This window comes from Phascolarctos cinereus, unplaced genomic scaffold (assembly GCF_003287225.1).
Source record: "Phascolarctos cinereus isolate Bilbo 61053 unplaced genomic scaffold, phaCin_HiC Scaffold_4;HRSCAF=312, whole genome shotgun sequence".
NCBI lineage: Eukaryota > Metazoa > Chordata > Mammalia > Diprotodontia > Phascolarctidae > Phascolarctos > Phascolarctos cinereus.
The window spans coordinates 711863329-711889636 of record NW_027555847.1 but is presented as its reverse complement, the minus strand read 5'-3'; the positions used below and the strand labels follow the sequence as shown (position 1 = coordinate 711889636).

Sequence of the window (26308 nt, the reverse complement as noted above, 5' to 3'; positions counted from 1 at the left end):
TTGCCATATTAAAAAAATATATATATTTACTACCAAAGATTTTTTAGTTTTCTTTCCATTCCTACCAAGGTTTTGTTCATTTTTTAATCTCCAGTGCTCTTTTCATCATTGCTGTTGTTGATGTGAGAACAGGTGAGGCTCCCTGGGGGTGGGGATGTCACAAAGTCCTTAGGTTTCAAGTTCTCTACCCCTGGTTTCAAGCTCAATGCACTCAGTCTACAGTGGCCTTCATTTATTCAGCATATATTTCTGTATTTAAGAACATCATTACAAGGTCAAGTTCCTTTCCTCCCTCCCCGAACAGTTTTCAAATCTTCCCTCCACCTATCCACTCCGTGTGTAGATTATGGGGACCCGCTGGCCTCTACCTCCATCCTCCCTGCACCTTTCAAGAGTTCAGGATGGGAAGAACTCCTAAGCGCTCCATGGCTGGATCAGAGGATCCGGGTCCTTCGTTTAGATTCTGCAGAAGCTGCTGGGCAGAAAGACTCCCTGGGACTCCAGGCAGCGAGTCTGTTTCATGGATACTCATGGATACAGAATTATCACAGGAAGTTCTCACATTCCACACCAGCTGAATGTTGGGGGTAAGAACGCTCTATACATGGACCACGTTAAACATACCACAAAGCATACAAAGTCTTCACTGGTTCATTCATTCAGACATTTAGAGAGGCCTGCTCGGTGCTAGGTTGTCCAAAGGAATTTAAAAATGGGAGGAGTGGTCTGCATGGACAATTCCCGTTTAGCTGCTGAAGACAAGATGCTTATCCATGACAATTTAACAGATGGCCCGAGCAGCACTGGCTAAGTGATGACTGAGATTTCCAGAGAGTCCACCAGGGCTCGAGCGGTCAGCGAAGAGTTCATCGCAGGGCCGCTGCTGAGAAGCGGGATCTGGAGGAGCAGAAAGGGCAAAGGAGGCGCCTCGCCCTCACCTTGTCTCTACTATGAGGGAGTCTCCACAGCCAGAGCTGAGGGCACCCCTCCAGCCCAAGTGGGTTCAGGCACCAAATCTGAGGAAGAAGGGAACAAGGCCCGTTTATGGTAGGTCTTAGGGATGTGGCCTTAAGGGAAGTCTGGAAATGTGAGAGCCTTCGCCTCTAGGGCAGCTGTAGGCATCAGGAAGTGGAGGAGGAGGGGCCGGTGACCGTGCGAGTGGCATTCACCTACACAGAAGAGGGATGCCAGTCTGATGTGCCAGCCCGCGGCTCTGGATGCATGCAGCCATGACCGGCGCTGGGGCCGGCCAGCCAGCTGTCTGTCAGGAGCTCGTGGCTGCCAGGGGCCCAGGAAGCCGCTGTCTGTGACAGTGACTGCAGAGCATCACCCTAGGAGCTGTTCAAGGCCTGCAGCACGTCAGCCTTTAAGGAGGACTCGGAATGGAGGGAGACTCCGGGAGCCCCGATGGTGGTCTCCCAGCACTCGAACCCACAGCCGATGAGGGCCTGTTTGGTGGCTTCCACCACAGACTGCTCCAGACCTGGGGGAGGAGGAAAGGCAGCTGTTACCGGCCCAGGACCTCGGTGTGACTAGACCCAATTCTCTGGGCACCAGGGAGTGTCAAGGTAACGAGCCCAGGCTGTGCCTTCCCAGACCTCCCCTCTGCTCAGCCATCCTGCCCAGCATGCTCCGGGCCTTCCACCCTCCTCTATGGCCCTGTCTGGAGCCACATGCCCCCATCACTCTCCTTGGCACTGAGCACCGGGGACACACCCTCAATGTGCAAATCATGTGAGCCCCAGTCTCTTCATCTACAAAATAGGGCGAAAGCAGCACCTGCCACCCAGGGCTGCTGGGAGGAAATGTTGTTATCAGCAGACGCTTAAATCAGGGCTCAGAGGCCCTGAGGGTCAGCAATGGGGGCTCAGCAATGCCCCTTGGCAAAGACATTGAGGGTGAAAGGAAGAAGACCACTGACTCAGGGCTGGACGGGGCTTGGGAGGCCATTCAGACCAGCTGCCTCACTCCAGAGAGAAGGAAACTGAGATGCCTCGAGAGAAGAGGGAAGCCACGGGGAAGCAGGAAAGGGAGAAAGGGAGAGATGTGCCGGGCAAAAAATCCAGGATTTGGGCAGGAGGATGCCAAGGTCTTGGGTGCGAATCCCAGCTTAGGTCCTCACTACTCTGTATTCTTGGGAAAATCATGCCCACCCCAGCCCTGCCCTCTGTGGACCTGGCTCCTCATGGGCAAAGAGGGGCTTGGACTGGTTCCTCTTCTTCCAGCACCAGACCCTAACAAAGGGAGAGGGAAGAAAGAGAAAGGGAGAATAAAAAGGAAGAGGAGGAGGAGGAAGAGGAAGAGAATGAGAATAACACAGGCAGAAAGGGAAGCTAAAGTATAAAAAGAGAAAGGAGAAAAGGGGCCCAAAGGGGAAAGAGAAAAACAAGAGAGGCCTATGGTAGGGAGAGGGCCAGGCCCTGCGACCTCTCTGTGGGGTGCCAGGTCACTGGGCAGGAGCAGGTGGGGCAGACACCAGGGCAGGTGCCCTCTCTGCAGCCCAGCCCCCAAGCTACCTAGTTTTCATTTAAAAATGACCCAGCCCCTTTCCTAGCGACGGAGCCACCTCACAGTGGAAGAGCCAGGGAAACATTCATGCTCTCCTTTCTAGAGGAACCACAGGGGCCCCACCCTTGGCTCCCCTCTCCCAGGAGCCCTCCCCCCAGGAAGCCTCAAAGCTGGACCTTGGGGGCAGCCGGCCTACCTGGTCTGAGAAGGGTGAAGCCGCAGCCCCCGCCGCCAGCCCCCGTCAGCTTGCTGTGCAGCCCATGGGACGCTGTGACCTGGCACAGCCTGTCCAGGGAGGCGTGGCCCACTCCAATGGCATTGAGGTGATGCTGGTTCATGTCAATGAGCTCCTAGGAAACAGAGAGAGGTCAGGATACACTACACGTGTCTCCTGGGTGGGCCCCCAGGGCCACAGGCCGGCCTCCTCGTTTTACAGCACAGGAAACAGAAACCGAGAAAAGTTCCATGACACAGGCAGAAAGGGAAGCTAAAGTTCCGGTTACTGTGCACAAACGTGCCTGTGCGTGCCCAGAGAACCTCCTGGAGGTCAGGACTTTTTCCAGTTTTGCCCTGTCTGCCACCTGGCACAGTGCCAGGCATACACTCAACACGTGCACCTATGACCAAGTGACTGGTCAGTAGCCCAAGAGGAACCAAGCTCCCCTGCTCCACACCTCTGTGGGCCCCTGAGGGCCCCTGGCCCCAGGCCTGCTAATGGCGCACAAGGACTCGAAGATCCAGGCTGCCCTGGCTGTCTTAATCCCACACATCAGGACTGCTTTCCTGGGAAAGCACTGGACTACCCTGGCAGAGGCTGTGTGCATGCTTGTATGCGTGTGTGCGTGCACATGTGTACGTGTAATCTGGTGTCAACAAGAGGCAGAGTGAGAGAGAAGACTGAGACAGACAGACAGAGAGACAAGGAGGAGAGACAGCCAGAGAAAGGGGAGAAAGAGAAGAGGAGGGAAAAGAGAGCGGCAGGTAAAGCAGATGGATCCCAAGAGCCTCCCCTTCCCCAGCCTGGCCTCCATGAGGCCCCAGAGGACACCCCCCACACACACTCTGTGGGCACACACATGAACGTGCACTATTTCCTGCCCCGTGCTGCAGGACGGAGGGGCGGTGGGCAGCAGACACCAGGCTCACCAAGTTCAATGGAGCGTGCGATACTTGGAGACGGGCTGACAGGGCCCCAGTCTGCCAGGCAAGGCAGAGACCCCAGGAATGAGGCACACAGGAGACCCAGGAGCTCCACAGCAATGGCCTGGGCCACGGATGGGGATCCGAGGAGGGCTCCCTGACTCCTGCTCCTTGAGGGAGGAGCTCACAAAGGACACAGGCCGGTCAGGGGAAGGCCAGAGCGAAGCTGAGCAGCACGTGCCGACAGCATTGTCCACTGCCAGAGGTTCTGGCTGAGAGGCCAGATGCTCTAATGGGAAAGAAAGGGGCTGGCAGGGAGGGCAGGAGGGAACAGCCTTGGAGAACAGAGAGGGATGGGGAGGCCAAAGCTTCTCGGGACACGTGGGGAGACATGCTGGAAAGCAGTACGGAATAGGGATGAATGAGTTCCCAGACTCTTGGGGGGGGGGCCTGCTTCTCCCTCTGTAAAGGAGGCCCTCTCCCCCAGATGGATCAGCCAGTGAAAGGAGACCAGTGTTACAAGGCATGGTTACGTGCATGGGAATCAGTGACAAAACCAAGGGGAAAAAAGATAAAACTCGAAAAAATAAACCGCCAAAGTGAGAGGGGCTGGGCCAGACGAGCCCAGGAGGGTTTGCTTCTAGCTGCCACAGTCAGCTCCAGTCAGCCTGGCTAGGGGAGGGCGAGCGTGTGAGGGGCGATGGAGGGCGGGGTTTCAGCTGGGGCCAGAGGATCGAGGGAGGCCAGTGACCACACGGACAGAGGAAGCTGCTGACTGACTCTGGTGCCAGACGCCAGGGCAAGCGTGAGGCCTTCAGACCCCAAACCACTATTAATGACACGGGAAATGTACCGGGCCTTGCCAGTGGGCTGTGGGAGGTTGCTACGGAGGGCTGGGGCTTTGCCTTTGCCAGCCTCTGTCACGTTACTGAGCATTCTTGCCTCAGTTTCCCTACTTGTAAAAATGGGGTGAAATGGAGTGGTCTCTGGTCCAGGCCCCTCCTGCCTCGCCTGCCACAGTCCTCCTCTCCTCTGAGAAGCGACACCACTCTGGAGACCCAGCCCCGTGATCAGGGAGACCTCCTCTGCTTCCCCAGTACGCAGAGCTGTTTGCTTCTGAGAATGCCGAGACGAGAAGCCTCTTGCTGACTTTTGACAAGAGCAAGCTGTGTCTGAAGGTGTCGGGCCCGACATGCTCAGCCTGATGGAGCTTCAAGCTTCCACGCACCATGGGGGACGTCAGTCACGGTGACGCCTCCGTTGACGTCCACCTGGTTCACTCAGCCCTACACCTGCCAACAAAGCAGCGGCTCATCCGCCGCCCCCCTACACCACCAGCCTGAGGCCCCGCCACCGTGGCGTGAGGGGAGAGAAGGGATGGGACCCAAGGCCACCGGCAGCAGGGCTCCCAGATTCCCAAAGTGCGGCCTTCCCCGGCCGTTCCGCCCGAGCGGTGGGCATGGCCTTGTCTCAGCTGATCCCAGACACCCGTCATATCCCGATCCCCAATCCATCAGTAATCAGACGACAGGCTATGACACAGTAGAACAGCCTGCTGGTTTAAGTACAAAGCTGCCCAAAAGTTGAGCCGGCCACAGCGACCAAAAACACACCCAGTGGCTAATCGACGGACTCTTCATTGAGCTCCCCAAATGAGGCTGAAGCATGGGGGGTGGGGGTGGAGGGCATGGAGAGGGGAGAAAGGAAAGGGGGGGAGAGAGAGAGAGAGAGAGAATGAGAAGGAGGAGAGGGGAAAGGGAAGAGAGAATGAGGAGGGGAGTAGGGAAAAGAGAGAATGAAAGAACAAGAGAGAGATTGAGGAGCGGAAGAGGAGAAAGAGAACAAAACAGAGAACAAGAGAGAGAGAAAGAAAAGGGAGAATGAGAGAGAGACAGAGAGAGAGCTTGCCAGGAGCACACAAGCTCAGGCATGGCCACTATTTTCCCCATCACTGATTCCCTCTGGATGGAGCAGCTAAGGCTGTGGAAGATTCTGCTGCCTCTCAATTGCCCCCCAGCTGGCTAGAATACAGGTGCCTGAGGGAGCTTGGCCAGGGGGATTTCTGTGCTGTCTCCCACCTGTCCTCGGGCCCTCCGGGCACAGGTCCTCTCAGCCTCACCTGGGCACAGCCTCTCCCCAATCCCACGCTCTGCCATTTGATTCAGTCCCTACTGAGCTTGTGCAGACAGGTGCCGAGCCCTGAGGTCTCCCTGAGAACAGTGGCCCTGCCGAGCACTGGCCTGGGGCCCCATCCTAGGCCAGTCACTTGTTTCAGTCACTTTGGCTTGGCTCCTTACCTCTCAAATGGGGCTAAAAACCCCAGGCCTGCTTGGAAAATCCAATGAGGTGAAGGGGGAAGAGTCTATACAGCACGCCCCAGGACATAAGGGACTGGCAGTGTTGCTAAAGGCAGGGCTTTGGGGAAGAGGCGCTAGGAAAGGCTGCTGGAATACTACCTGCAGCCAAAGGAAAGTGGGTCTTCTCTCCCCAGCACGAGACAGCGTGATGTAGTGTAAAGAGGACTAGTCTGACAGACTGGGGCTGTCTAACTCTGGCTCTGCCCCTTGGCTAAACTTAGGCAAGTTAACCAATCTTCTATTACCTCAGTTTTCCTATCTGGAAAGAGTGAACTAAATGATCTCCAAGGCCCCTCCCAGCCCTGCCATCCCCTGTTCCGAGGCCCCTCCCAGCCCTGCCATCCCCTGTTCCAAGGCCTCTCCCAGCTGTGACAGTCTATCCTTCTAAGACACTGAAACAGTCCATCACCTAAGCTGGGCACCCTTCTACTCAAGCCCCAAAACCAGCTCCTAGCTGAAGAACCAGGTTCCCAGCAGCCCTTACTCCAATGAGTTCAACAAAAACTGTTCATTCTCAAGCAGTTCCTCTTCAGAATCAAGGAGCACTTTCCTTCCTGAATTCTCCTCCTCCCCTAGGAAGATAATCTGGAAGTTTAAAATACTAATCCGCATCCCAATTCATTTTTCTGGAGGACAAATGAGAATAGCAAGAAATAGTAAGCCAAAAAGGACCCTGCCCCCCACTGGGTGCCCACTTCCCCTCTAATGATGCCAGCTGGGTGGCACAGCTCCCTCTGAAGGGCCCGTCTGTCCTAGCCCCTGACATACACCAGCTGCCTAATAGCTTTTCAATGAAGCTCTGGTGGCTGATGGACCCCCAAGACAGGAGAAAAGAGCTTACTTCCAACACCACGTAATGCTCGGGGGCCGGGGCCACCGCCATCACACCCAGCACGCGCTCACACTCCTGGGAAATAGCATTGATTGAAGCCAGCAATGGGTTCATTATCTCTGGGAACTGGAAGGGAAAGAAGGAGCCAGGAGGTCGCAGACAACTATGGGGTAGGAGGAGCCACGCGGGCCAATGCCTGGTCACCCTCTCCATCCCGCACAGGTCGGTTTGACAACGTCAGGTTAGACGCTGCCTAGACCTGCCCCCACCTGTCCCCATCCCAACTCTTCAGAGGTCTAGGGACCTCCTCTGCTCAGATGGCACTCACACGACTCAGGACACGGGTCTCTGCTTTCTAGAAGTCGTGGACAATGGACCGAACACCTCTTCTGTTCACCTCCTCACCCCGACCCCAAGAGTAGACTGTATAGTGCCTCCTCCACACCCCCCAGCACTGCTGGAGGGAGGACAGAGAAGGAGGCATCTCAGCTCAAAAGGAGCCGTTTCCTTTCCAGTGCCAAGAAAAACAAAGACCACAAAGTATAAGATATAAAGTGAACAAATATAAATACAGAGTAGTTTGGGAGGGAAAGCACTAGCGGTCTGGAGGGTGAGAAGCAGAGGAGAGAGGGTGCACGGCAGGTGGGCCAGCCAAGGCCACATGTGAAGAACACAGACCAAGCAAACGAGTGGCTGGGAAGCCAAGCCCCGGGCTCACTGGGACTGCTGAGAAGTCTTAGCCATGCAACTTAATCCTCCTGTGCCTCAGTTTCCCTGCTCAAGTGGCCAGCTGGCCAGCAGCTCCTCAAACGTGGGCCTCCTGCTTTTGCACAGGCCCCGCCCTCCCTCCCATCACGTGGAATCCTTAACCCTTCGAGGCTCATCTTCAGGGCCTCCTCCCACCAAGTCTTTCTCGATCCCCTCCCTTCTCAATGTACCATGTACATCCTCATCAGCCTAACTGGAAGCACCAGGAGGGCGTGGAGTGTTTTTGGTTTTGTACATATATCCCCAGCACCCAGCCCTGGGCCTGGCACCCAGAATCTGGTGGACTCGATGGGACTCACACATGGCTACATGGGGAGACTGGAAGGAGAGAAGTGGACAACGATCACAATGAGGTGGGGAGGCGGTCAGTCCTTGGCTTCATTCTCACCATTTCTCTGGGGCCCAGGTTTGCCCCCCACCCCCCCACCCAAAACCCAAGAGAACACACCTTTACCAGCTTGTCTTTGACACCAGCCACCAGGGCCTTGGTGCTGCGGGGCACCTTGGTGTTGGTCAGGAGAATTCTCAAGACCGGTATCCTGGGGTGGGGGAGAGACAAAACCTCTTAGGCCTTCTCCCCAACACTCCTTTTGTCCAAGACCAGTTCAAACTGGGACTCTCAACTAGGTTTTCTGGCTTGTCTTCCTGTGCAGCCAAATTAATTGACCCTGATGTACAACCGAAAAGTATAGCCAAGCAGTAGAGAATGCAGTTTAATTGGATAAATGCTGAATTGCCTCTAGGACAAACTACACCCTCCTTGGCCTAGAATTTAGAGCCCTTCACTCTCTGGCTTCAACCTACTTTTGCAGCTTCATTTCCTATTATTATCCTTAATGAAGTGGCGGGAACCGAACTGGCCAATTCGCGGTTCCCAAATCAAAGTCACTGCCCGCCTCAGGCACACTCCGTCCCCTCCATCGGCACCGGCCACCACCCCACCTGACCCAGACCTCCCCCGCTGCTGACAAGCTGCTTCTGCCTTCTCCTCCAGGGGCTTGTGGACCTAACCTAGCCTCGGACACCGTCCAGCCCGTCCCCCTCAAGTGACAGGTGAAGAAACTGAGGTGCAAGGAAGGAGGGAGGCGCCTCGGCCCAGGTCACGGAGACTGGATTTGGGCCTGAGCTCTCTGCTTCTGAAGGCAATGCTTTTCTCACTGTATTACCCTGCCTGTGTGTGCACTGTAGGCCCTCACTAGAACGTGAGGGCTCTGAGGGCAGAAACTCCTCTCCCTTTGTCCTTGGGCCCTCCCCATGCTGGGAGGGGGCTTACTTATTCATTTCAGATTTGATCCACTTGGGACTGTCCCATTGGACCCTGAGCACAATCAATCAATCAATCAATCAATATTTACTAAGTGCCCGCTACGTGCCAGGCACTATGCTAAGATCCGGGCATACAAAAAAGGCAAACAACTCTCCCTGCCTACAAGGAGCTTACAATCTAACAGGGGAGAAAATAAGTATACAAATACATACAAGATGAGCTATATACCAGATAAAAAAGGAATTGGGGGGGCATTATGAAGAGGAATGGGGAAGGCTCCCTGTAGAGGTGGGATTTGAGTTAGGCCTTAAAGGAAGCCAGCGAAGGAGCAGCTAGGTAGCGCAGTGGATAGAGCACGGGCCCTGAAGTCAGGAGGACCCGAGTTCAAATCCGGCCTCAGACCAAACATGACACTTACTAGCTGTGTGACCCTGGGCAAGTCACTTAATCCCAATTGCCTAAAAAAGGAAGCCAGTGAGGTCAGGAGGGAGAGTGTTCCAGGCCTGGGGGGCAGCCAGAGGGAGTGCCCAGAGCACCGAGATGGTAGATCTTGCTGGCAGAACAGCCAGGAGACCAGTGTCACTGGATAGAAGGGGTCGTGTTGGGAAGTAAAGTCTAAGAAGACTGGAAAGGTAGAAGGGGGCTGGGTGACAAAGGGCTTTGTGGAGGCCACAGGGAGCCCTTGGAGTTTACTGAGTAAGTCAGATCTGTGCTTCAGGAAGATCCCTTTGGTGGCAGATCCTGCCTCACTTCCCTGGCAGCTACTGCAGATGTCCAGGTGGGAGGTGATGAAGGCCTGCGCCAAGGTGGGGGCTATGTCCAAGGACAAAAGGGAGCGTAGGTGAGAGATGCTTCAGAGGTGAAACTGATGAGATGCTGTAGAGGTGAAACTGACGGGCCTTGGCGCCACCCTGGATGTGGGGGGCGAGAGAGAGCAAGGAGTCCAGGCTGACTCCTAGGCTGTGAGCCTGACAACCTGAGAGGATGGCGGTGCCCTAGACAGTCACAGAGAAGGCAGGAGGGGGAAGGGGGGAGGGGGAGAAATGGCAGCCCTGAACTTGTGGAAAGTTCCGCCACCAAGGCAGACAGTCAAGAAGCATTTATTAAACGCCTACTAGGTGCCTTACATTGTGCTAAGGGTTGGGGATATAAAGAAAGGCAAAAAACCCATCTGTGCCCTCAAGGAGCTCAGTCTAATGGGAAAGATAACGTGCAAAACAGTCGCGTACAAACAAGATCTATGCAGGAAAACTTCAAGATGATCAACAGATCAAAGACCCTAGGATTACGGGGGAATTGGAAAAGGCTTCTGGTACAGCAGAGGCTCCAAACACGACCTGAAGCCCTAAACAGATCAGCACAGAATTGGGAAATAAATACTTAACAAACTAGATGAAAAAACAGACAATATTACATTTTTAAACTAAGCCAACATACAGCCTGCAGGGACCTTCAGGTGTGGACTGGTGTCTCCTGTATCTAGGGGCCTCGGACAGCACTGCTCTAGAAGGCAGGCTGCTGCTGGGCCTTGAAAGAAGCCAGGGAAGCCAGGCAGATGAAAGGGAGCACATTCCAGGCACAGTGATAACCAGTGGAAAGGTAGGAGGGGATAAGGGTAGGGAATCCAAACCTGGATTCAGTCACAGGGTCACACTTGAGGACCTAGAGGGCCACACGTGGCCTCGAGGCTGCAGGCTCCTCACCCTCAGGCTAGGTCCTGAAGGTCTCTGAATGCCAAACAGAGCATTTCATATTTGATTCTGCAGGCAACAGGGAGCCACTGAAGTTTATCGAATAATGGGATTATTCAACCCTGTACTTTAAGAAGATTAATTTGACAGCTAATTGGAGGGTGGATTGGAGTGGGGAGACACCTAAGGCAGGAAGACCCTCCAGCAGCTACTGTGATAGTCCAGGGGTGAGATAAGGGTCTGCACCAAGGCGAGGGCGGTGTCAGAGTTGAGAAAAGGAGGTGTATTTGAGAGATGTTAAGAAGGCAAAATTGACAGGCCTTGAAACAGATTGGATATGGGTGGGGAAGAGTAAAGAGTTGAGGATGACATCTAGGTTGTGAGCATTGGTATTATCCTTCACAATAACAGAGAAGGTCAGAATGGGAGGAAGTTTGGAGGAAAGAGGAAATCAGTTCTGAACACGCCGAGTTTGGGACATCTGTGGGACATCCAGTCTGAGACGTCCAATGGGCAGCTGGAGGTCAGGAGAGAGGTCAGGGCTGGAAAAGCAGCACAGAGATGAGAACTGAATCCAGGGGAGCTGATGAAATCACCCAGTGAAAAGGTATAGAGGAAGAAGAGGGCCCAGGACAGAGCCCTAAGGGACACCCTCAATGGATGAACTGGGAAGAAGCAGTCCCACAGACAGGAAAACCAGGGGAAAGCGGTGTCATAAAAGCCTAGAGAGCAGAGCGCATCAAGGAGAAGCGGGTGACTGAGTGTTAAAGGCTACAGATGCCAAAGAGGATGAGGACCGAAAAGAGGCCGCTAGATTTGGCCATTAAGAGATCACTGGTAACTGAAGAGAGTGGTCTCTGTTGAATGAGGACGTTGGCGGCCACAGCTTAGAGCGGAGGCGTCAAATTCACAGGTGTCACCCAGCATCTGGTACCTAGCACCCAGCAGAACCCCAAGTGTAGCCAACCAGGTTAACGTGTAGTTGGGAAATATCTAACAAAATAAATATACAATCCAATATAATGTTAATTTGCAGTTTTTGAAGCTAATGTGTGGCCCATAGGGATCCATGCCTATTTGAGTCTGGGACTTCTGCCGTAGATAATAAAAGAGAGAGGAGAGAGGGGAGAGGGAGTCGAGGTACTCACAGTGGACAGTCTTCACAAGTTTGCAACAAAGGGGAGAAAAGTAATGGGACTGGCAGGGATGGACCGATCCAGTGAAGGGTTTTGGAGGATAAGGAGACACGGGCATGTTGGCCGGCAACAGGGAAGCAGCCAGGACAGGGAAGTGAGAGGTTGGGGCGATGGAGAGGCAGTCCGCTCAAGAAGAAGGGGTGGAATGGGATCGCCTCAAGTGGGTAGGGCTGAAGGAAGAGATGGCAGCAGGAGGAGGCATCTGGGCAATGGGAGAGATATGGAGGTGAGGAGAAGGGAGCTCTCTGAGAAGGCCTTCGACCTCAGTGAAACAGGAGGCGAGGGTCTGGGCTGAGAGGTCACGGGAGGCGGAGGTCCGGGGAGGGATGGCAACGTTTGGAAGAGCCGCCGAGGACAGAGGGAGAAGTGCACAAGGATGGTCTTGCCACTATGAGAGCAGTTACGGTTGGGTCAGATAAATCGGGGGTGGACCCCCACAGCACAGCCCCAAAAGGAGCCAAAGCAGCAGTTGGTGAGAATCAGCCATGGCTAAGACCCAGCGGGACAGAAATGGCCACACAGAGCTGAACTGATTCACCAAGGGGTCAAGAGGGGGAACAGGGGAGAGTGTGGCCGTGCAGGGCCTGGAGGTCACAGGGTGGAGATCAGATAAAGAAATCCCAGAGGCTGTGAACTCTGGGCACCTACGGATGACGCCAAGATCAAAGGTGGGGCAGAGGAGCAGGTCATGGGGAGTTGGGGTGTTTTGGGGGTGTCCCCTAGTATGAGGGCAGATGAGGAGGAGAAAAAAGACCGCAAGCCAGGAATTTGGTGGAGGAGCATCCCACAGGTGTGCGGACAGGGAGTGAGCGAACCTTCCAGGAAAAGAGGTGCTGGGGGCAGCAGTGGCAGTAACGGGTGTCCCAACGCCCCCAAATCACCCAGTGCTGGTCGATTCATCTGTAATTTATAATCTTAGAGAGCTGCCCTAGATCATATAGCCAAGACGGGTAGGAGGCAGGACTTGAACCCAGGTCCTCCCAGGGCTACGAACTATAACCACACGGTCCTTCCTAGGGACGTGCCCCCAGCTTCCCTCCAGACTAGGCGCGGCCCAATTAGGACAGAAGCCTTCACCCTTTCCTATTATTGGATAGTATACTGCTTGATGTGGTTTTGCTTTTGGGGGGGGGGCTAGGCAATGGGGTTAAGTGACTTGCCCAGGGTCACACAGCTAGTAAGTGTCAAGCGTCTGAGGCCGCATTTGAACTCAGGTCCTCCTGACTCCAGGGCCGGAGCTCTATCCGCTGCTCCACCCAGCCGCCCCTTATACTGCTCAATGTGAACTGAGGCTGCATTTGCTTTGTCAGCTGCTGCATCCCACCACCAACTCCTACTGAGCTTGCAGTCCACTAAAACCCCCAGATCTTTTTCAGAAGACTGCTACCCAGCTTCTCCTCTCCAATCCAGTACTTGGGAATTGTAAAGTAAATCTCATGAAATTTAGCCCAGTCCTGGGGCCTACTGGGTTCTTCCCAGGGATGGGGGTGACCTGTGAGGCTGCTGAGAGGAGACAGGAACAGGCTGAGGTCTGGTGTGACTGTGAAGGCAGGGAGGTGGGGGCCAGAGGCAGAGCCTTGAACCCCAGGCCAAACACGACCCATGGAAGGCTCTGGGCAGGTGAGGGGCACGGCCAGCCCAGCACGTTAGAAAGATGGTTCAGCGGCTACCTCAAGGGTGGACGGGGAGGTGACGAGCTCTGGGACGACCAGCCCCGCCGCACGTGCTGGGACCCCTCCTCAGCCCGATATAATATCAGCGCTGGTCCCCCCCACCCCTACCCCATCCCCTGCCTCCCACCTCTCCACAATCACCCTGACTTTACCTCTGTAAAGACAAAATGTTCCCTGCTTGGAATCGAAGGGCTCCGCCTAGGGAGGGGAACAAGAAAATAGACACCACTATCTATACAGTCTACAATCTAGATCTCAGGAGGCAAGTTTAATGTTGGGACAAAGGCCATGGGGATTGGCTCTTCTCTGACACAGGAAAGGTCCCAGCAAAGAAACCTGGTTTGTCTTCATCTTGGCTCCAAAATCCCCCAGGGCCAGGCCAAGAAAGGACCTGAGTGAGTTACAGAAGGAACTTCTATCCAGGAGTCAGGCTAAGTACCTACAAGTCCCCATTCTCACATCAGGCCTGGATTCATTCGGCTGGGGGCCCCAGCCTCCCAGCTGACTCAGTATTCCAAGGACCCGCCGCGTGGCCAGGCTGCCTGTTCCGCTCCGACACACAGTATTCTCTCTGTAAACAGAGCTGCTGTAGCCAAGACTGTCATCACCCAGAGCCAACAAGGGGGAGAGACTTCTCTGCATGCGGCTGGGCTGGTCCCCAGATCACAAACCATCCCTCAGGGCCATCCTCGAAGCCCTTCCATGCTGGGAAGACTTGACAGGGTTGGCCTGAGGAGACTATTACTTCCATGCAGCAGAGGAGGGGAAAGCAAGTCTTGCACCCTCTGCAGGCAGGGCTCTCTGCAGACTCTGGGGCACTCAGACCCGGATCCACTCTACCCTCCCTTCCCAGCCCCCCCCCCATACCCCACCCACCTCTCACCAGCAAGCATTAACACCGGATGCACTTCCCAAGTGCTGCATGGGATGCATTAGAGATTTTCTCCCTAAACAGGGAGGTTTCACTGGCCCTCGTTCTGAACAATCTAACCTGAAACTGAACTCCATAGCAAGGAGGAAGAAAAAGAACATACCCCAAGTGCTGATAGAGTTATCCACACCAGACGGGTTCCCATGAATGACCTTCTCTCCCAGAAAGGCCCACCTGTTAATCAACTTCAGCTCCTCCTCGGTCCACCTGACAAAACAAAGGGGCAAACTGCCATCACCACTGCCAGTGACTCACAAGAGGGCTGGACGGCCCTCATTCCCTCTTCTGACAACATCAGGGGAATCAGGTGGATGTGGAAACACCAAGCACTTCTTGATATCCCTGTGGACCCGATGGCTGAGGCCACAAAGGGCTGGGAAAGAGGGTTTGGTATCGGCTGAAAGACAGGACTCGGGGAAAAGTCATCAATGGGTCTCCTCAGAAGGAAGTCTCTAGTAGAGGACTGGAAGTGTGGGGATACTTGGCTCTGGGCAGCTTAACATTTATCACCAATAACTAGGATGAAGACACCAAAACCGCCTGTCCAATCCACAGAAGACAGGAAGCGAGGAGAGGTGGCCAACATGTTAGATGACGGTATAAGCCAAAGAGACCTTGACAGGTTAGAACAATGGGCTACATCTGATAAGATGAAACAGAGCAGGGATAAATGTTAAGTCCTTCAACAAGGGTTCAAATAGTCAACCTCACAAACACAAAAGGGCGGAGGTATAGCTAGGTGACCCAAAAGCAGAGCCATAGAATCTCAGGAGTTGAGTGACCTCAGAAGCCGTCCTGTCCAACCCATACCCATCCAAGAATCCTTTCCATCACATTCCCTAACATGTGGCCAGGCAGCCCTCCCCAAAGTTCTCTAGAGAGAGGAAACCAAGGGAGCCAGCACAGTACAGGAGAGAGGGTACTGACCATGGGGGCAAGCTTCATACCTTCTCTGTAGTCTAAGTTTCCTCATCTATAAAAAAAGATGATGGACAACCTCTATGGTCCCTTTCAGATCTAGAGCTACAATTCTGCCTACCAAGGCAACCCATTCTGTTTCTGGACAATTTGCCTCTCAGTAACTCCCACTTACAGTCTGCCCTCTTGGTTCAAGTCAACCAAGTAAGTCAGACCCCTTTTGCATGAGTGGCAGGCTTTCAAATATTCAAAGACTCAAGCTACCAGTGGGTCAGTCAAGTGGTATGACAATAAGATGGGGGAATTTGTCTTGAAAGTTGGAAGGGATCAGAGAAACCAACCAGAACCAACCTTTCTAGACCCCTTTGGTATGGACCCCTTTGGCATCATCCTGCTCAGAATCACAGTTTTAAATAACTGAGGGAAATGCTAAATTTCAGTTAGAAACCAGTAAAAATAAAGATATGATTTTTTTTTCCCATCCAAGTTCACAGACCCCAGGTGATAAACCCCTGATCTAGATAAACCCCAATCCTCTCATTTTATAAAGGAAACCCAGAGAAGTTAAGAGAGTTGACCAATATCACAAAAGCAGGAGGCTGGAGGCCCTCAGACTCTTTCCAGGAGACCAGACAATATGGTAGAGTAGAAAGACCACTAGATACAGAGTCTGAAGATCTGGGGCCCAGCCTTAAGTCTGGCATGACGTGCTGTGGGATTGTGGGCAAGTCATTTCCCCTTTGAGGGAGTTGCTTTTGACCTCTGTCAAAGAAATGGGTTGGCCTTAGACACCTCTGAAGAGCCTTCCATCTCTGCTGCTATATAACCTCCAGGAAAAAAAAGAGAGAATCATTAAAAGCAGTAAGACTGAGGAATACAGAATGAAGAGTTACACGCAGGAGGCAAATGGATGTTACTGATGCACTTAGAGCCAAAAAATCTGAGAGCTGGAAAACCTTCTGCTGTATACTCCTCCACTAAACAGAGGCTCCTCAGCCTGCCCTCTGGAGACCACCTCCCAGGAGTATTTCCTGGCCTCCAAGCCAGAGAGGATCTTTGGGGCCAACCAGATCAATCCCCTCTTTAGGAGCTGAGACCAAAGCCTTGGGAAGGAAGGGGGATCACCATGGGCCAGGCAGCACCCACCCGTAACAGGCAGTTCGGCCAACACTGGGAGCCAGGGTCTCTGACTGCTGACACCCTGCTGAATACTGACAACAGCTGGAAGGACTTTCCCAAAGGCCCCACAGTGAGTCAAAGACAGAATCTGCCTCACATTCCAAGTGGCCAAAGCTTGGGTGCTTGCTCTCACCCCAAATGACTAACAGTGATTCCAAGGAGATGCAATGCATCCCTTTGTACACTTTCTCTTTTCTTTTAGCTGGTCCCCTGGCAGGCAGGCAGCAGAGCCTAGCTAAAAAAGAGTCAGGACCCTCCTGGAACATCTCCTCGGGCCATACATGTAACCTTCTATTCCACAGATACCATTTACTTACTAAAAATCCTCACAATTTGCTTTGGCTCCAATGGAATGGACCGGGCTCTGCACTGGGAGACAAAGCCTACACCACTTCTGGCTGTGGATATCCACAGAACCATCAACTATTCCAGGGGAAGAGGCCTTGTGATCAAAACCAAAGAATAGGAGAACACAGAGTGTTCAACCGACGGCCCCTTAACACTGAAGGTCTTTAATCGTGAAGAGCGCAATGTCAGGGCTGGAAGAGACTTTACAAGCAGGAATGTTAGACTAGGACAGTAGCTCCGGGTGGGGACTCGGAGGTTATCTCACCCAGTACCTTCATTTTAAGGGTGAAGAAACTAAGGGCCAGAGGTCCAGAACCTCACCTAAAATTATGGAGCTTGTTAATACTATAGGGAACCAGAGAAAAACTCCAGAAAACGGGATTGCTCAACCCCAGGTGCAGCTCTGCACCATCTGCTGTCTTCCCCTCCACATTCCTCTCTTCCACACGAGAGCTCACACAAAAGATCCAGTCAAAGCAATTCTGGGCAATGTCGACAGAAATATTAATACCAACAGCTCTGGCATCAGCGGCAGGCTACATAGATCAAAGCTCCCTTTGGCAAAAGGCGTCGGGGTTTGACAGCATTTTCATCTCAGAACAGGAATTCCAGGATACAACAAACACTAAATGGCCCATTTTTATGGGTGTCACAGCATCACACACGAAAGGAAGCCAGGAAACAGAAGAGTGTAAGACTCCCAGAACAAGCGGAACAGCAACAGATGTAAAATGAAATCAGCCAGGAACACAAGCCCCTCTGAATGCAATCGCCTGTGCTCTGGGCGCCTGGCAGGAGGGCATTCTTAACATCACACTATTCTTGGAGCAGGGTGTAGCAAATAGCCAGTTTTTTCTATCGTATAAAATAACCAAATTCCAGAAGAATTCCCTCCAGATGGAGAGGTTCTCCAGAGTATCGTCTTTGCAGATAACATCATGCTAAATGCAGCACGTCCAGGGACTCCTCAATGAGATTTATAATCACACAAAAGTTTGGCCTGACAATTCACACAAGACAAAGCAAGTGGATGAAGACTGTCTTTTGTCCAGATCAGGACGTGCAGATGCACGGACACTCTCCTGGACAGGCACTGCAGAGATGAGAGACGGGGACCAAAGATGAACAAGGCAAGAGCAGGCTGACCTGCCTTCAAAAACCATGTGGCGCTTTGACTTCTTCCAGAAACAATCCTCCCCATGATGCCACAGGGCATCTGTGAGCCAAAGAGTACCAAAGAATGAAAGGGAGAAGGCACCCAGAGGACAGTGGAGATGTACACAGAGGGCGCGGGCAGGCTACCGACCCAAGAGCCAAAGAACCGGAGAGCAGCTGGAAGGAGATCATCATCTGATCAACGTACAAGTGGCGAAAGGTCAATGGCCAAGCCCGCATGGGCGCTCCCGTCGCATCTGGCAACGTGGAGGCCCTCAGGCACCAGCCAGCCCTGTGGCTGACCTTACGAGAGATGGGAAGGCATAAATGGGCTGTGAGTGGCCCCCAGGGAGGACCATCCCTGGTGATGCCCCAGGCCCATCCAAATCACACAAAACAGAACCAGGAGCTGCCACCCTGCCGGGGGCAGTCGATGCCACAGCTGACACCAAGCACGCTCAGCCCTGGGGCCCTTGGCCCAGGACTCGTGTAAGGCAGAGTGCTTGGTATAGCCCAAGGACTCCTATGGGGGAGGCAGCAGAGCCAGGTTCCACGTCCCCTCCTCTCACTGGTGTAAAATCAGGCGGCTAGCCTAGCTGCTCCCTCGGTCCCTTCCACATTGCACGTTCTATGGTTTGGTTCAGTGATGACCATTCCACACTGGCCGGGCTTGGCACAGCATCCTAAGGAACCTGATGGAAAAGCATGTGATGCACGCTGCGTCCTGTGGGCCTCACAGCCCCGAGGCAGGTGAGCAAACAAAGGGTCAGAGGGGTGCCCTGTCCAGGGTTGTCTGCACCTGAGGAGGGACCTGAACCAGGCCAGGCTCCCTCCCAGGGACCCCCCACACCCCGGACTCACAAACAGCACCAGCCTCGAGGTGCAGAGAGTGAGCGGAGGGAAGGGGAGGGAGCCAGATGAGGGCAGACTACACGTGTGAAATGTTTTCTATGTCAAAGGCCGTGTGTGTAAGCTCATTTCAGCTCCACAAACACCCTGGGAGGCGGGCAGCTCACGTCCTTATGATGCCCACGTTACAGAAGAGGCGGTCTGCAGCCACGCTGTAAACGGCTTTAAATGCCCCACGGAGGAGTCTGTCCTGGATCTAGAGGTGACAGGGTCCTGCTAGAGACTGCTGAGCAGGGGAGCAATGTGGCTAGACCTGTGCTTTAGGAAGATCACCCTCCAGCAGCTGTGGGGAAGAAGGCCTGCAAAAAGTCTCAACTCAGGGGAGAGTCACATGGGTGCAGAGAGGGCAGTGGACACCAGAGAGCCTGTGGAGGCCGAATGGCCAAGACCTGGAGACAGAAGGGGTGCAGGGGGAGCCCAAGGCTGCAGTGGAACATCCCCTCTGGGCCCCATGGAGCCTGCGGGCCTTGGAGCCCAACAGGAAGGGGAAGGGGATGGGGGAGCCAGGAGCCCAGCAGAGCCGAGAGGGCTGGTTTTCAGAGGCCACTCCCAGCCTCTTTCTACTTCTAACACTCTGGGCCTCCCCAGGACCCCTGAGCCGAGTTACCGGCCACTGGCGGCACCTTCCCTCAGGTGACCCGTGATCTCTTCACAGGAGGCCAGCAGGGCAGCTGCCAAGCAGACCGAGTAGGCAGCGCTGGAGCCAAGGCCCGCCCCGGTGGGCAGCTCAGACCACACCACGATGTCCATGCTGGGCAGAGGTCTGAAACAGAAAGACGTGACCCACTCAGGGGAGCTCTCCAGATCATCCTTCCATCTGGGCAGCCAGGAAGCCAACCCCAGCACCTGGAGCTGACCGCCGAGATCTGGCCACGGCAACCACCAGCGCTGGGCTGGCAGACCACTGTGCACCACCGCCCTTCCCTGGCCCTGATCTGCACCACCACAGATCCTAGCAATCAGCAAGTCAGTCAACAAACATTCATTAAGGGCTCGCTCACTGTGTGCCAGGCCCTGGGCTAAGCTCTAGGGATACAAAGAAAGGCAAAGGGACCACAGTCCCTGCCCTCCAGGAGCTTAGGGTCTAACGCCAGGGAAGCCAAGATGCTACCACTCTGTCCATCCAAGCTCCGCATAGAAGGCGATCTCAGTAGGGACGGCCCTGGGGCAGAGGGGAAGACGCTTCCCACAGAAGGTGGGGTTTGAACTGGATCTGGAAGGAGGCAGGGAAGCTGAGAAGCAATGACGGCGGAAAGGCCGCGCAGCAGAAGACAGACCTACCTCTGCTTCCTGCAAATAAATAAGTACAAATAGAGGAAGGCCAGCAGGGCCAGGCATTCACTGTCGGCGGAGCCCGTCATGAAGCCCACAAACACCTTCAGCTTTTCCACTTGCTCTGGCGTCGGAGCTGTGGGTTCCCCGGAGTCTGTCAACAGAACAAAAGAGCCAAGACGAATGAGGGGGCCTTCCGGGCCACCAACCCCTAAGCCAAAACACACACAGATCGACTAACAGACAGAATGCATATCCAAGCTGAGGGCCTGCAAAGTGCTTTACAGACACCATCTCCTTTGAGTGCGGGAGGTGCCATTCTACTGATGAGGAAACTGAGGCAAACAAGGTTAAGTGACTCGTCCAGGGTCCCACAGCTACTGAGTGTCTGAGGCAGGATTTGAACTCAGATCTTCCTGACTCCAGGCCCACTGCTCTATCCGTTGCTCTAGAATAGGGGTCAGCAGGCCAAATTCAACCAAATCCACCTCCTGTTTCTGGATGGCCTACAAGCTAACGATTCCTAGTTCGTGAGCTCTAGCCCTCAGGCAGCAGGCCAGAACTGGTTCAATGGGCCACAGTTCAACCCTTGTTCTAGGATCTTAGCTGTGTGACTCTGGGCAAACCCCTTGCCTCTCAGGGCCCAGGCAAGGCTTGTGAGTCCACAAGCTGCAGAACAGACGCTGACCTGTGTTGGCAGAGGCAGTTTTCTCCCTGGGAGCCTACTAAGGCCAATGAAATCACAGGTCAGACTAAAAGAAAAAAAAAGGTTCTCCACACGTGTAACTTCCCACTCCGGAAACATTTCTCACACAATGTACAAGAGCGATGCAAAAATTAAACAACGAATCTGTCCTGGCAGTGCTCAGCTTACCATGGAGGCCACATCTGGTTGTCCATCTCACACACTCAGGGAGCCACTCACTGGCGGCTAAGAAGCATGCCCAGATCAGGTGAGTTCATTCATACGAGCCAGATCATTGGGGGCGATTTAATTGGCTCTTGAGTGACGTGACTGTGACAGGTCTGGGCACAGGCAGGCCTGCATCTGCAGGGCAGGTGTACAAGACTGTGTTGCTGTGCGCCTGTCCCGGCTGCCACTGCAGCGCACCCAGTGACCCGACAATCTCACATTCAGGCACCATCTGACTGAAGGCTCAGGTCAGTCAGTCAACTGAGGGCCCGCCCTGCCCAGAGCCTCCACTTGCTCTGGGGGAGGTAGGAAGGGGAAAAAGGGCACAAAAGGAGCTCAATGTCCCCCCTTATCTCTGCCTATGCCATTTTTCTCTTCCCTTAAGGGCCAGGTCAAGCACCAGGCCTTCCCTTGACCCAACTCAGCCCCCGACTGCTCCTTGCTCATACACATTCTAATCATGATTTCTTTGAGACCAAGGACTGTGTCACTTTCGTCATTACATCTGTAGTAAGCAACACACTTTCACCAACCAATCATTCGACACGCATTGAGTAAGCACCTACTATGTGCCAGGCACTGTGCTAGGGCTAGAGACAATTACAGAAAATGAAACCACCCTTACTCACAAGGGGCTTACATTCTAATAGGAGAGGCAAGTACATATAAAAACACATATTGCAGAAATATCAAGAGAATAAATGTTTTTTTCATGTAGTAGGTACTCAAAATGTTTATTGACAATGGCCAATATATCCGTGCTGAAGGCGAAACAAAGATGTCAAGGCGCAGTCTCTTTCCTCCGGGAGGGTCTTTTCTGAATAAAGGAACTGCAATCTACAGGAATATGCTGAAGAGCTGTCTTCACGACAGATTGTCTGGCCCAGCGGCCAAAAGACTGACACTGAAGCCAGGAAGCCCTGGCTTCTAATCCCACCTGGATGTAACCTGGTTGTGTGACCCTGCCCCCGTTGACCTCTCGTGGCCCCAGCTGACCTCTCCTGGCTCCAGCTGACCTCTCGTGGCCCCAGCTGACCTCTCCCGGCCCCAGCTGACCTCTCGTGGCCCCAGCTGACCTCTCGTGGCCCCAGCTGACCTCCCCCGGCCCCAGGTGGCGCTCTTCAGCCCCAAGATCTGCATTGGCAAGGGTGCGCCATCAGCCCAGAATTCAGTGAACCCTCAGTCCAGCCCCCAGCCTTAAACTCAAGTGAGGAACAGAGCAGAAGAGTCAGGGACGAGGGGAAAGTGAACTGCTACAGGGCATCACCAACAGGACAGGGATAGGGAGCTTGGGAACCTGCAGAGGGCAAGGGAGACTTCTATTACCCAACTACTTCCTCAGGCTTGACTTAGGTCAAGAGTTAATGATAATTTCATCTGTCAATAGTCAATCAGCAAACATTTATTAAGCACCTACTATGTGCGGGCATTGTGATTCTTTTTTTTTTTCCAACTAGGCAACGGGGTTAAGTGACTTGCCCAGGGTCACACAGCTAAGTAAGTGTTATGTGTCTGAGGCCAGATTTTAACTCAGGTCCTCCTGACTCCAGGGCCAGTGCTCTATCCACTGCACCACCTAGCTGCCCCATGTGATTCTCAACAATAGGGAAGACGGGGTCCTGAGGTACAGATACCTGGAATTTTGTGGGGAAGTGACCGCTCCACCTTAGAATTTATGACAAAGAAGAAATCCAGGAGGTCTCACAGACCCCCTAGACTTAGGGAAGAGCAGATTTCAAAGGATCCAGAGAAAGGATAGGAAGGATGCCGCAGAGCAAATTCTATAGAGGAATTCAGCTCAAGAGAAACGGGAGGCTTTTAAGGATGAAATTCTGAAGATCAATCCCGATGAGGAAAGAGGGATTTGTTTCCAAAACTGGCCTAGGTGATGCCCAGGAAACTCTCCAACCATGCTGGACGTTTAAAAGACCAGGAGAGAAGACAGAAGGCAGCAAGGCGCTGAAGGAAGGGAGGCAGGGGAGGTAGGAGGAGAGTGCCTCGTGCTCACACATCCCAAACCTACAGAACAGGCCCTGCTCGTTCCAGCTCAGTCACTGACGTAACAAGGGCCAGGCCGAGCATCTGACAGAGCACATGCAGGGGATCGGTGCCACTGACTGTCTCGTTAAGACAACACGCCCTGTGGGAGTGCAACCTCAGCACTCCATACACATCAGTGTTCTAGAGGACATCCTCCCAAGAAGGGGACAGGCCCTCCGGACCAGAAACAGAGAACACAAATGACCACTTCTAGGTAACACCACTATGAACTCCTGGCCATCCAGGCCCTCAGAAGGGATCTGATCTAACCCATAACCAGCTGAAGGGCCCAGGAAGTGGATGACTGGAATTTGCTTGAAGAACTCCTCCCAAAATGGCGCCATGTGCTTTCAGCAGCTCTGATCCCACCTCCAAGCCAATGGCAAACACCCCAGGCAACCTCCCCCAGGGAAGCTCCCCAGGATGAGCAGGCCAGGAGGTGGAGAACCCCCGGACTTCCTTTGGTTAATTACTTTTGGGCAGGCCTGAACTCTAACCCATCTTCATCTTCCTGAAAGCGCAGGCCAAGAGCTACACTGGTATCCTCTGAATATTAAAACCCACAAGGCCCCTCCACAGGACATGAAGACGGAGACAAGGACGGATGGATGGGACGCCCGCACCCACGCTGGCAGAGCAACGGGCCAAAGGGCTGGCAGACCCCCTGAAGGTCCAAGAAGTAGAGCACTTACCTACGAAGGCCTCACGCAGCAGCTGGAGCTTGGAAACGTCCCAGTCCCTCTCCGCCCCTATGTTCGGCAGGCTGAGCCTCACTTTCTCGTCTTTGCGGGGCTTTATCCGCAGGAACGTTCTCAAGTTCAAGGCTTCAGCCAACGCGATCTGTAAAAGCCAAGAGCAACCAAAACAGAAGTCAGCCTGGATCGAGGCGCTCGGGCCCTCCTTCGCATCTGCACCTAGAAGGCACTGAAGTCACTGAAGAATGGCCCAGGAAGAGATGCTCTTGGGGTCTGACAGCTCCAGACAAGAATACTCTGTTCGTTTCTTTAGAGCCTACAGGGAAAGGAGGAGGAAAATGGCCTCATCCCGGAGCCTCCCCTTGGCTCTGCTAGCGGAAATAGCTGGCATCTGTCTTCTGCCTGCCTAGCTGAAGAACAGGCACCCTCTGCTCCCCTGGCAGAGTCTGCTTCCCTCTGCCACCAAATGCTACATTCCAATCACAGATTCCAAGACGGAAGGGCCTTCAAAGGGATCGCGTGACTTTCCAAAGCAGAGGGACTGGCAGACTTGGGATTCAGCCCCAAGATCCCAGAGGGACCAAACGCAGCCCTCTTTCCACCTTTTCTACCTTAACCAACAGTTTATGGCTCTGAGCAGGCTGGACCAGATTTCAACGTCCCCCATCTCCACTTAGAGAATCAACGTTTAGCCTCTCGGAAGAAAAATGCAGTAGAGAGGTGAGGCAGAAGCATCCTGGGGCCGAGTCATTCACCTTGCCATGGACCACGGCATGCTCCCCATGAAGGATGACTTTCCCAGGCGCCGACACCAGCAAAGCTTCGGGCAACATGTTGAGCCTGTATCCTGAAAAGAAAAACAAAGTGGTCCTGAGGGGAGAGAGCCAAGAGACTCTAGGGAACTGAAGAATCATGGACTGCGTCCCTGAGGACAGGGAGTCAGTGCATCAGTAAGCTCTTACCACACACTTATGTGTGCAGGGGACACAGAAAGAGGCGAAGATAGTCTCTGCTCTCAAGGAGCTCCTATTCTAATGGGGAGACAACAGGCAAGCAATGACATTCACCATCTGTAACCTGAGTTTCACAAAAGGGGAAAAGACCTGTAGAAACCTAGGCCTCTACAGAGAAAGAAAGAAGGGGAAGCTAAGGCCCTACTCTGCTGAGGGGCCCCAGCCGCCCGCTTCGTTCCAGAGCTGTCTCTCTGGAGGGCTTCTCCATACCCACTTTCTCTGGCTGCGCCTCTTCACGATTCCCCTTTATTTGTTATCTCGCCACCTTAGCATGTGAGATTCTTGAAAAGCTGAGACTGTCCTGTTTGCCTGCTTTCTGTATCCCCAGCAACTACTGGTGCATACTAAGCATTTAATAAATAGAGGCTTCATCTGTCTATGAATCTTTGACCCTAGAACCCTTGGCTTTCTGTCCCCAGTCCAAGCCTGGATTAAAGGGTCACAGAATTCAGAAACAGCACAGATCCTAGACGTTATCCGAGCCCTTCATTTTGCAGAAGAAATTAAGTCTGAAAGGCCTGGAAAACAGGCTTGATTTGGGAGCCTGAGGACACCCTCTCAATCTAGGTAAAGCTGGGCAAGCCCCTGCTGAGGCCCGTTTCCTCATCTGTAAAATGCAGGAGGGTCACAAGTTCAATCGATAACCCATCAGCAAACGTTCGTGCCATGGCAGGAAGGAGGAGACAAACGACAGAGGAGGGGAAGCTTGCCGGGGCTTACACTCTGCACTGGGGGCAGGTAACAAGTACCATGTAACACGGAAACGGGCACGTTCAGGACACTCGCACATCCACTACAAGCGAACAACCACGAGGGACAGCCCTAAGTCTACGGTCCTAGGAGACGCTGCGGGGCCAGCGGCTCTCCCCGGGCCCCCGCGGCACCAAGCAGGGGAAAGGGGTGCCGGGTTCGAATCCCGCTGCACCGCAGCTCCCTTGCCCGCGGACGCCCCTCTCCGGCTTCAGTTTCTCCGTCCGTGAGTTGGCGACGGCCATAATACCTCCACGTAAGTGAAGCTCCTGGCAAACCATAAAGCGCTACCGGGGCGCCGGCCGTGATCCTTACTGTTGGTAGTACTGGTCACTTTCACCCAGGGGCCAAGTCAGAGTTCAAGGGTCAGGGCCTCCCGGCTCCGGACCTGCGCCCCGGGCTCCCGGCAGGCCGAAGTTGCTCACGGTCAGCGGGACGGCAGCCTCAGGCCCTTCCCCGTCCCCGGACGGCAGTCCCACCGATAGTCGCTGCCACTCCTCAGTGCCCAAACGGGGACCGCTTCCATACACTGCTATCCCTGACAGCCGGGGAGGCTCCGCCCCCAAGACCGGCCAATCAGAGCGTCGACCTGCAGAGCCCCTTGCTGATTGGCTAATCAGTGAACCCAATAGGACGGAGGAACGTGCATCACATGGCCCAATCACCGCCCCCGCTGGGCGTCTGAAACCAATCGGAAATGCGTCTCAGGGTCAGGTCAGCCCTCGGCAGAGCATTGACCAATCGGACAACGAC

At 53.9% G+C, this 26308-nt stretch overlaps 1 protein-coding gene across 5 annotated transcripts; it reads right to left on the bottom strand.

The window, feature by feature from the left end:
• MVK (mevalonate kinase) lies at window positions 1-26224 on the bottom strand. 5 transcript variants are annotated; one of them, XM_021008048.2, is made up of 11 exons: window positions 25806-26191; window positions 24548-24639; window positions 23790-23937; window positions 20154-20298; window positions 19480-19635; window positions 14467-14570; window positions 13585-13630; window positions 8054-8144; window positions 6847-6963; window positions 2705-2858; window positions 1-1483 (listed from the first exon to the last, which is right to left on the bottom strand). In XM_021008048.2, the coding sequence occupies exons 1-11, from the start codon at window positions 25834-25836 to the stop codon at window positions 1332-1334; spliced, it is 1236 nt and encodes a 411-aa protein (XP_020863707.1). In that variant the 5' UTR covers window positions 25837-26191; the 3' UTR covers window positions 1-1331. The 5 variants fall into 5 exon arrangements, with proteins under 5 accessions (XP_020863707.1, XP_020863708.1, XP_020863709.1 ...); XM_021008049.2 differs by having other exon boundaries at window positions 25871-26190; XM_021008050.2 differs by lacking the exon at window positions 25806-26191 and adding an exon at window positions 25526-25792.
• Between the last annotated feature and the right edge of the window lie 84 nt (window positions 26225-26308).